The sequence below is a fragment of the Pistacia vera genome, unplaced genomic scaffold, assembly GCF_008641045.1.
Source record: "Pistacia vera cultivar Batoury unplaced genomic scaffold, PisVer_v2 Contig718, whole genome shotgun sequence".
Taxonomy (NCBI): domain Eukaryota; kingdom Viridiplantae; phylum Streptophyta; class Magnoliopsida; order Sapindales; family Anacardiaceae; genus Pistacia; species Pistacia vera.
Genome location: NW_022196577.1, coordinates 192,816 through 203,629, shown reverse-complemented (window position 1 = coordinate 203,629; position 10,814 = coordinate 192,816). Strand labels below are relative to the sequence as shown.

At 35.1% G+C, this 10,814-nt stretch overlaps 1 protein-coding gene across 2 annotated transcripts; it reads right to left on the bottom strand.

Moving 5' to 3' along the window:
* Positions 1-5,004: 5,004 nt before the first annotated feature.
* LOC116114653 lies at positions 5,005-9,570 on the bottom strand. 2 transcript variants are annotated; one of them, XM_031400796.1, is made up of 2 exons: positions 9,470-9,570; positions 5,005-8,045 (listed from the first exon to the last, which is right to left on the bottom strand). In XM_031400796.1, the coding sequence occupies exon 2, from the start codon at positions 7,037-7,039 to the stop codon at positions 5,129-5,131; it is 1,911 nt and encodes a 636-aa protein (XP_031256656.1). In that variant the 5' UTR covers positions 7,040-8,045; positions 9,470-9,570; the 3' UTR covers positions 5,005-5,128. The 2 variants fall into 2 exon arrangements, with proteins under 2 accessions (XP_031256656.1, XP_031256655.1); XM_031400795.1 differs by having other exon boundaries at positions 5,005-7,056.
* Positions 9,571-10,814: the final 1,244 nt, after the last annotated feature.

Here is a 10,814-nt window from a genome sequence, read left to right as displayed (position 1 = left end):
TGTGCTCCATTATGTCACAGGTCACAAATTATTGGGTTCAATTTAATTCCTAATAAATTTCATGTCAGTCTGTTGAGATCATAAATAACTTGGCTACGATGTTTTTAGTGTATATATATATACACACACGCGCGCATGCACCAATCATGAGAGACACCTTAATATATGTGTAGATGCAAAAATCTACCTTTACGAAAGTAGGGATTAATCCCGTAAGGTTGAGGCTACTAACACTTTGTTGCACCAGCACACGCAAGAAAACAAGCGTGAAGCGGACAGAAAACACCGGGTTGGTATTTGCTGGAGGCACTCCGACGCTCAAATCAACAAGGCTGAGTGATACTAGTTTAGTGAGGGATAGGGAGAGAAAAGGTTATCGGAAGTCTAGTCGGAGACTATAACTGCGGCTGTAGTGCGAAGTTCTCAAGAGTGGGAACTCCGAGTCTGAAGGTGTAATGTGTTCGTCCTTTGTGAGAGGGCTAGCCTTTGTTTAAATAGCGATAGTAGCGTCTTCGAATCCTGGTGGGACTGGGAGTCCTTGGAGTTGTGGTTTTGTGAAAGAGTGGAGCCTTTGGCTCCCTTACCTCAGTAGGAAAGGGAGTCCCAACGTGTCCAGGATACGGATCTTAGATGAATTAGGGTAGTGATGGACCTCTTTAGTAGAGTTCGAACAGTACTGGAGTACGAAGGCAACCCTAGGCCCCAAGTAGATCATAAGTCCAGAAGGTGTTCTAGGATCAGAGGGCCTGGGCTCAGATAAACTGGCAGTGAGGTCTAAACAAATCGGGCCTCTCCTGATTGGGTCAAATGGTGAGCAACTGGGTAGGCGTATCGAGTGGATCTGATCTACAAAACTCTGTTGTGGGCCCAATTGGAATTGGGCCCTAGCTTTCAGCTTTGTTGAAGGTGTCTTCGTCTTTGGGCCTATTTGGGTCGAGTACATTTTTTGGCCCTAACAATATGCATGATTCTTCATTTCTTTTTAACAGGTTAAAGAGGTTAATTATTCTACAAATATCTAATTTTCAATCTTGAATTTTGATATATATTTCTTCAACTGATTAATATACATATTATTATTATTTTTTTTATCACTGAGAGTGTTCGGACCAGTTTACACGTGTGGGGATCAAAATCATCAAGGGCCTTATCAGGCCCAAACAAACATGTTTCATCACAGTGACCCAAGCTTATGATCCAATTTTGATTGGGTCAACATCGGAGCTCATGACTTGGGCCAAGTCGCGACCCCCAAATCCAGCCTTCTTTCGAAATGGGCGACAACAACGACACATCTAAGGCCAGGTCTTCTAAACCAAGGTAAGTGGCATTCTTCTTGTTTTGTTCAATCCTAATTCGCCCAAGATTCCGTATCATAGGCAAATTTGGACTCTTGTCACTATTAAGTCAAGTGAATCAGGATTTTTCCTATTCATGAGACCTCTTCCCTTAAGGATTTAGAGTCCTATCAGGATACAAAGACCCTATAACTACTGTGTAAACAGAGGTTACTCCTCTGTTTAATCATTCAGCCTCAACATCACCTACTAGTACCCAAGCTCTTACTCCTATGAGCTATACTACTACGCCGTGGTTCTAGTTCCCGACTTGACCTCTGGTAACCCTTCATTCCCTTACCCTCACTAAATTGTCTCATTCAGTCTTACTAACTTGAGCGTCACAGTGCCTATGGCACACACCACACCAAGGTCCAAGTAAGTTTCATGCTTGTTTGCTTTGTGTGCAGATGTAGCGGATTACCAGTGGCCTTAATCTCACGAGATCAGACTCTACTTCCACAACCGTAGATTTTAGCATCTTCAACACGTACCTCAACTAATCCTCTGGGACTTTGGAATTACCGGCTGGGTAAGAGTTTTAGTAACTACCCCTATTAACAATCGAGAAGGGACTCGAGTTTAAAATCTCTTGGATAATACATCCAAGAATCTCTATAGTTTATAAATCTGTTATTGGATCCTCGGTTCAGATTAGGTATCATATTTCTTTTTAGACTGACAAAAACCAAAAACTATTTGGATCTGCAAATAGAATCAATTCATTGATGTACTTTTTAAAAATAAAATTATTTTTCAAGTACAATGCTTAGATTTAGCATTGTGCTTCTCCTTTATTTTGTCTTCCTCAAATCTTACATCGAATTAACTTCATTAATTAATTAGTATTTACCCTTAATTACCAACAGTTTATTAGCAGAATTAGGATATACTGTATTAATTTTTCCCGTGCTAACGGAAACTACAAAGTGAGCGACAAAGCAACGGCACAAATTCCTTTTTTTTTCTTTTTTCTTTTTCTTGATTAATTTTTCTGGGCAGCCCTAAATCTCTATAACATGAATCAATTACAATATTCAACGTCGAACCTAGGAGGATTTAATTAAGGAATAATAGATGGATTGTCTTTTACGTGGAACAAAAATCTGAGAATCTATCAGTTGCATGCAGTGGTGCAGTAGTATTAAAATTGATATAGTTATAGTGTCATTGTTAATGAAATTAATAACGTTTATTGTGTTGTTAAACTATCATTGTATTCCAATAACTAGTATATATATAAACTTTAAACGTTTTTATATGTATATACTGCATGCTGACATTTGATTAATTAGTTAATTAACTAAGCCATTGTGTAGTTAACCTACGAGGCATGAGAGAGGAGTCTTTAACTATATGTGGCACAAATTAAACATCTAAGAATCTCATAATTTAGGATTAGGACAATTAAAGAAACCGGTAAGCTACCCTCCTCCAACTATTTACATAGATCATCATAGTTTTAGATAATATTTCCATATAAAATGAACAACTAACAGCTCTATAAATCTATACAAATTTATTATACTTAAGCTTTCTTTGTACATCATCAAGCATATACTATCTACTGCTCATTTTATATCGAGTTATTTATTCTTTGAGTCCAACCAAAAAAGTGTAATAAGTTTATAAGTTCGAGTCCCTCCAAGTACTAATAAAGGTAACCACTAGATCTCTTACCCGACTGATAATTATAAGGTCTTGATGGATTAGTTGAGGTGTGCACAATCTAACATGAACACCCCTAATGATAAATAAAAAAAATAAAAAACCCAACTATTTCTTATGTTTTGATTTTTTTTTTTTATTGTTATAATTATCATTTAATTTCTTGTTTTACTTGCATGTTGTTTCCTTTTGCTCCCATTTTCACTTTATGTGGTTTATTAATATTTCATCTTCATTTTCTTTTCTTTTTTCTTTTTTATCGTTGTAGTGTAGGGTCTAATTGGGAAGTAATTACGTCTTAATTAAACTCTTAAATACTAATTTATTTTATGTTGCTCAAGGTATGCATATCTTTACTGCTTTTGTTCCTTTATTCACCCACTTTTCAGGTCTCTTCCATTTTTTGTTTTTCAAAGAGCTTGACCATCTACAGTTTGATACTCCCTTTAATTAATTTAAGTTTTCTTAAATACAAAGTAAAGTAGATGTCTTATCCTCTATAATAATTAATTAACAACTCCATATCCTCTATAATTTTGGCACCATGATTTATGCTAATTAAGTTCACCAATTAATTAATTATCTCATTTGTACATAATGATCTCTTTTCACAGTTGAATTTCTACCAAATTAAATATCATGTAGAATAAAAAATTAATCAAATATGCCAAAATCACAAACTTTTATAAAACAGACAAAGCTGGAGAAAGTAAAAGCAAATTTAAATATTTAATTGGACCGACAAATTTCATTTTGTAGACAAATTTGAATACACATGTGCTAAACCCCACGTCACTACTCACATCACATTAAGCTACTAAATTGCTGGGAGAGATTTGCGTTGTGTTGTTCTCTTAATTGGCATGGATTGAAGGAGCATAAAATCATAAAATGGGTCAGAGAATACCCCACTTTGATCTTTGAAAATGATCCTGGCCCTCACTATTCAAGGTTTTCCACTAACAAATTCCTTATTTTTTTTCAATAAAATCATTCCAAATATGGGGTAGATTAAAATTATTTCAAAATTATTTCAATTGTTTTTGGGATTATACTCTGAAAATTGTTGTTTCCGAATAAAAACAATGAAAACATGAATGATACTAATGTTTGAAAAAATAAGCGGATATATCTCATCTGATGTGATTTGGGTTAATCTTAATAACAACCTTATATTTTTAGAAATACCAATAAGACTTTCATATTATCTTCTGGTATCTCAATAATTTTGAGCTTCATTTAACCTATTATCATCTGGAAATTGATTTTCATAAATACAAGATGATAGCAAAGAATAGTTAGGCTAACCACCACTAGATAGCCTGATAGTGAAAGAGTAAAATGAGGTTCTATAAGCTCATAAGTTCGAGTCCCTAATAGGGATGATCACTTAGGGGCTTTTCTGGTCGTCAATTTTAAGGCCCTATGAAATTAGTTTAAGTGTGCGCAAGTTGACCCATTTGGTCATTAAAAAAAAAAAAAAAAAAAAAAAAAAAAAAAAAAAAAAAAAAAAGCGCAGTTAGGCTCAACCTCAAATCCTCATCTACATTCATAATTTGGGTTTAGGCCTATTGACTCTAGATAACACATTTTAATATTGCTCCTCCAGTAAAGAGACTTAAAATCACAGCTGTATATGATTGCAAACCCATTTAAAACAAAGACACTGCAATAAATAAATGTACCACCATCTCCAATTTAACATCTTTCCCATGCCCTACAAAGCTTTACACTATCTATTCCCTCTTAAAATTAAATAAACAAATAAAACTCTAGCCTGTTAAATTATACATCTCATCAAGGGTTTCCTGTTTCTTTCATTTTTATATCTTTTCCTTGTATCATCAAGTTTAAAAACCAAACCATTCAATAATTATGAGGATAAATAATATGATGTTATGATGCTTAGAGAGCAAGGATTGGGTTTCAAAACACAAATGAACTGTCAAAGAAACCAGAAATTTTGGTAAAGATAGCAACTATAAATCATACTTCTGAATATTCACAAATTGAGATCTAATCACTTCTAAAACTTGATCTTAGACAAACATCTACATTACAACAGCCCAGAGTTCTGCTTTCAGTAAATACAGGAAGGACAGATAAATGGTACAATTTTTTTTTCACAATCCATCATGGATATTTACAACTGACATTGTTTGATCAAGATGGACACTATCGCATGACTTAACTCCAGATGGGTAACTTAGATTTGCATTTCTTTGCCCAGACGGGGAACTTGAATTCCCGTATCTTTGGCTATGAAGTCTGAGGTTGTTTCTAACGAAAACAAGATCTTCGACTCTATCCACACCCAACCTATTAGCTGTTTCTCGACATGGGAAGTCATTTTCTTGCCAAATTTCTTGACACATTGCAACACTTGAAACCTGACTGAGAACCTTTATTGCTAGTGTCTGCAATTGCTGTGTTTCAAAACCAAAGTTCTCCCACCATGCAACTGGTTCCATTTTATCTCTAAATTCCACAGCATCTTCCTCTCCTAAGGATCCCTCTAGTCGCCAGTAAGAGCTGAGCTGCTCTCTAAGAATCCGTCTGGCTGAACTATCACACTCATATCTTTCGAGAGTGGCTTTCCAACCCCGCATTAGAGTTTTATCCTTGCTTTGACCTCTTCCAAAATATCTAGGGTTTAGCATATAAGCTACAGCATGAAGAGGGGAAAATAACAAGTCCCATCTATTTTCTATCAGGACTTCCAACTGATTCAATGCAGTGGAATCGATTCCCCTAGTTCTTACGGCTTCAAGTGCCTGAACCCGCCATTCATGTACAATTCCCATAGGAGATTTGTCGATATCAAATGTAGCAAGTAATCTTACAAAAGGCTCACATAACTGTAAGAACAAATGAACCTTGCACCAGAAATCATCACCTAAAATGGCAGATTCAACAATTACATTGTCTCCTTGCATATTAAGCTTCCATTGCTTAAACTCTTCACTAACAACTGCCTCTTGAAGTACCTGCTTTAGCTCAAAAATCCTCTGAATGAAGCAGTATGAAGGTGCAAACTTGGCAGAAAGAGGGTCAGAACTCTCTTTCAGATTATGAGTAAAAAGACCTGGATAAGCATGCTGGTAATACATCATGAGTTGCTCAATCTCCTTAGCACACGAAACAATAGATTTTATCCACTCCAAGCCTGCTATTTCTTCCATCAACATGTGAATAGAATGTGAAGTACAAGGAGACCAAAAAATGTGAGGGAACTTTGACAGTACAAGAGATTCAGAAGATTTACAGGGATGGCCTAGATGTGAGATTATTTGAAGTACATTTGTGGGCCCAACTTCTAAAATTGCATCAATAAGAACACTAGCGAACAAATTCTCTGTCTCGTCAGTATCATCTATATCGACTGCTTTTAAGAATATGAGTCCCCTAGGACTTGAGACAAAAATACTAATGTGGAAGTAGCCTAGTGTGCTATCTAAGCGACTGATACAGAGCATTGAACATCCAGTGTGAGGCCAAGACTCCCTAATTGAAGCCATGAATTTCTCAATCCTTTCTTTCTCTTTACTTAAAAAGGAATCGGAAAACTTATCTATAGATGGAAGTTCATACCCTGGGCCAAAAGCAGATATTGCTTTCAGCATTTCAAGAAAATATGGAGAGTTAATAACATTTACATTCAGTCCATCAGCATAGAAAAACCTAGCTATCATGTCATCCACATCTTCTTTGGAGATGTTTTTCACTGTAAGGGTTGACTGTGATGTCCGGATGCGCTTACCAGGCTTTCCATTCCCAGAAATCCTTTTCTTTTTCCGAGCAAGGCGCTCCTCCTCTAGGATCTGGAATGCTTCTCTCAGAGACCTGTCTATTGCTGGACAGCTTTTGACTCCAACACCTGAGAACCCAAGAAGGTGGGCTCTAACACGTGAATAAGATCCATTATATCTTAGATTGCAGTGGTTGCATTTCCACCTCTTTGTACCACTTCCCCTGTCAAACCCACCAAACACACTAACATGTTCCCATCCCCACTTATCAGATTCTGATGGCATTATCCAAAGCCTGAGTGCTATTTAAAAATAAAAGCCCAATAAATAAATGAATAGTGAAAAAGAGCAGCAGAAATCTGTCACTATAAATATCCATCAAAGTAAACCACTATATTCAGATAGGAACTATATAACAAGTATTTAAAAGCTCCAATATTAAAAAGTCACTTCTTTTGAAAATTTATGTAACATTAGCTGCATGTAAATGAAGACAGAGTAGAGAAAACAAGAAGAGATATTCTTGGAGTTGAATTCCTGTTCTCTGATGCAAAGCCACCACGCCAAGAAAAACTTTCCCAAATAGTTCTCCTAAATTTTGAGAAAAGTATATTTATTGTGCAATGTAAACTTACCGTGTCATATGATACTCCTTACTATATATTTATTTATTAAAACACATTATATACAATCCTAATTCATACACCAGTTACAATAGATAGTACAGACTCCATGGGGCCAATGCCCATATAATACAATATCAATATCAAAGAAGAAGAAAAACTCCACTCTTCCTCAAGTTGGAATATAGCAATAAAAGGTGAGCTAAAAATTGTAAAGGAAGTAAGAGAGGCTTCGCGAAAATCTCTCAACTGAACTTCTTTCTTTATATGGAATGACAATCTACTTTCTCACAATATCATGGATGAAATGAAAATCAACTATTATATATGTGTTCAATATGCTCATGAAAAGTGAATCACCAGCGATAAAATATAGTAACCAAATCCCAATTCATCTTCATAGGATAAGGAACCTCTACATCTGTTCATGGAGTAGAGACTACAACCTTAACATTGTAAAAGCTATATGAGAAAAAAGCACTGTATTCTACCTTGGGTAAGAACTACATTTTGTTTTTACTATGCCAATGTACCAAATTACTGCACATAAATGTTTGATTGAGTGAACCAAAATACTTCTTCTTTAGCCAAGCATTGTTGCAACATCAGATTCTGAGTCTCTAAAAACCATTGCAATGGCATCCAGTGTCTCACATAGAGAAACAAAACTTAAACAATAGGGAACAATGATAAAAATTGTCAAAATGCCATCTTCAGTTTCTACATAAAATAAAATAAACTCATAGGAAGCACACAGTTATGGAGCATGCTCAGTAGAAATAGCTCAAGTAATAATGAAAAAACATTATTTCAAACAGAACACTACTCCTTATAACCGTACCATCTTATGATGCAGTCTTAATCATCTTAAATCCACTACAGTTGATTCAACAAGTAATACAAGCAAAATCTGGAGAAAGAAGGGCAGTCAAGTAACTTCTTTTAGAGTAATGCTACAGTCACCGACGGTAGTGCACCGAATTTGTGCACCGAATGACGTGACAAAATCCTGACCGTTGATTAATATTAAAATTAATCAACGGTCAGGATTTTGTCACGTCATTCGGTGCACAAATTCGGTGCACTACTGTCGGTGGCTGTATTACTTTCCCTTCTTTTATCCTTCTCCTCTTTTTCAGTACACTAACTTAATGAAATAACATTAAATTACAACTATCACATACATAGAAATTTTCAATTTTAAGGTTAAGAAGTGCAGGAAAAAGCAAAAGCATAATTAACATAGGAGAAAATCATGTGGTCAGTGAGTTACAATCTCCAGTCTGGACAGAGGCTGTTATCAAAGAAACATTCTTTCCCGCATGGTAGCATCTGTTTATGTTAGTGCAGCCCACAAAAGTCAATGTAATTGTACCGGGATGTGAGTGTCACCTTCTCTTTTCCAAAATTCATGATTTGTGGCACTTCATGTTTCGCTGCACAAGTGCCACAAATCACAAAGCACTTCATGTTTCGCTGCACAAGTGCCACAAATCACAAAGCACTTCCAGTCTCGCCGTCCATTGTTAGACAAAGTCAACAAGTAACATACCCTCCTTTATATCCCAGAGAAACATGTTTGTTCTCACAAAATAGATGGTAGATAGTTGAAACAAATTTCTCAGTATTTCGTATTCATTAAATTTCTGATTCACAAGAACAATCAAACATAGAAAACCCTCCTCATCTTCTCTTCAATTGATACATAATTTAACCATTAAGGAATTGTTACAGAGCTTATATTATTATTTCTCATAATTATTCATAACTACAACCTAAATTCCAACTATTTTTTTAGGCGAAGTCGAGTTCGAAACTAAGACCCCATAAACCCTAAAACCCCAAAATAGGCAACTGTGGGTTTATGAATCCAAAACCGCTAAGAATTTTCAAATTTCTAATTAAGTCTTCACAAACAGAACACAGTATATTCTATCAAAAATGCCCTTTACTTTTTTGGTAAACCTTTACTGATTCAAACGTAATTTCCAAGTACATCAACTAAGATTAATAAACTAGAACAAGAAAAATAAAGGAGAAGTTATGCTTTGAAGAAGAAGAAAAAGGAGTTAAAAGCGATTAATTTAAGTACCTGAAGGTGGGTTTCTGAAGTCAGTTGTAAACTTGTAATGTATGGTGTTCTGCGAAACCCGGCGTTTCTTGATGCTCTGTTTAAGAAACTTGAAACCTAAGTATTACACGCTGAGAACCGATCCGTTTTTCTGGGTTCCCGTTTTTTAATTTGTTTTCTTCTGACTGTTTTGTACATGGGGAGTGTTTGGTTGCTAAATTATGCTATGCTACACTAGATTAGAAAAATGGGAAATATTTCAAATATTTTAAAGAATTAAGAATAATATTAAATGAAAATACAACCACTAAGCTACTAAACCAAGATTGATAAAATTTGAAAGAAACTTGGACAGGCAATTACATTGAATTTCACTAAAGTATAATATACATATTCCAATATTATAGCTAGAGGTGGAAAAATGACCTGCCCGGCCCGACCGTGGCGGGTTAGGCCAAATTACGGACAGGCCTAACCTAGCCTGCCTCTTTGTCTACAAGGGTGAGCCCTACTCAGAATTTTTTTTTTCTTTTGTGTAATTTTTTTTAGTCAACTTTTTAAATATCAATTCAATTAAATTTTTTTTTTTTAGTTATCATTTCAAATGTTAATTCAATTTTAATACAATTAAATTATAATATAAGAAAAATTAGATTTATTCATTTATCAAACAATAAAATAAGAAATAAGAAATTAAAACAATTATTGTCTCATTAAAAACCTTACAAAGAAAAACTCAATTGGGACAAAAACTTGGTAAGAAAAAAAGAATGTAATAATTGACAGTTAATTTACAAATTACAAAGTTACAATTTACAAAATAACTATTTGAGGGTTGACTAGGATCCCCCTCATATGTATCATAAATTATAAAATTGAAATAATTCTATTAAAATATCATCGACAACCTCGTATTGATCTTGATGGCACGACTATTCTCAATCTCGAAGACATATGAGGACTTTAATTAATTTTGGTGAAAGTTTAGTCCCCCTTTCATTTAAAATTCTTCTACTTGTACTAAATGTTTGTTTGGATGAGACGGTTGAGACAAGAACAGAGAAAACATCTAGGGCAAGTTTTGATAATACAGGAAAAATTCATCTTCTAGTTTTCCAATATTCTAAGACATCAAAATTGGTTCTTTGTTGTGGATTTTCTAGTAGCATGGTAGCAAGTCAAGGGTTCTCAGATATTGGTGAAACTCATTACTCTGCAGTTGCACGGTGGACATTATATTTGTTGTTGATGCTTTTGAAGTGGAGGTTGTTCTTCGGGTTCGGGTTTGGGTTCGACCTATTAAGTGTACTCCAGGAGTCAAAGTCTTCATTTGTGTCTTCTGATGTTACTTCCTCGGGTATTGCGC

What these genes read in the sequence shown, in the direction of transcription:
- LOC116114653 (XM_031400796.1), bottom strand. Translation starts at nt 7,039, where the DNA reads ATGCCATCAGAATCTGATAAGTGGGGATGGGAACATGTTAGTGTGTTT.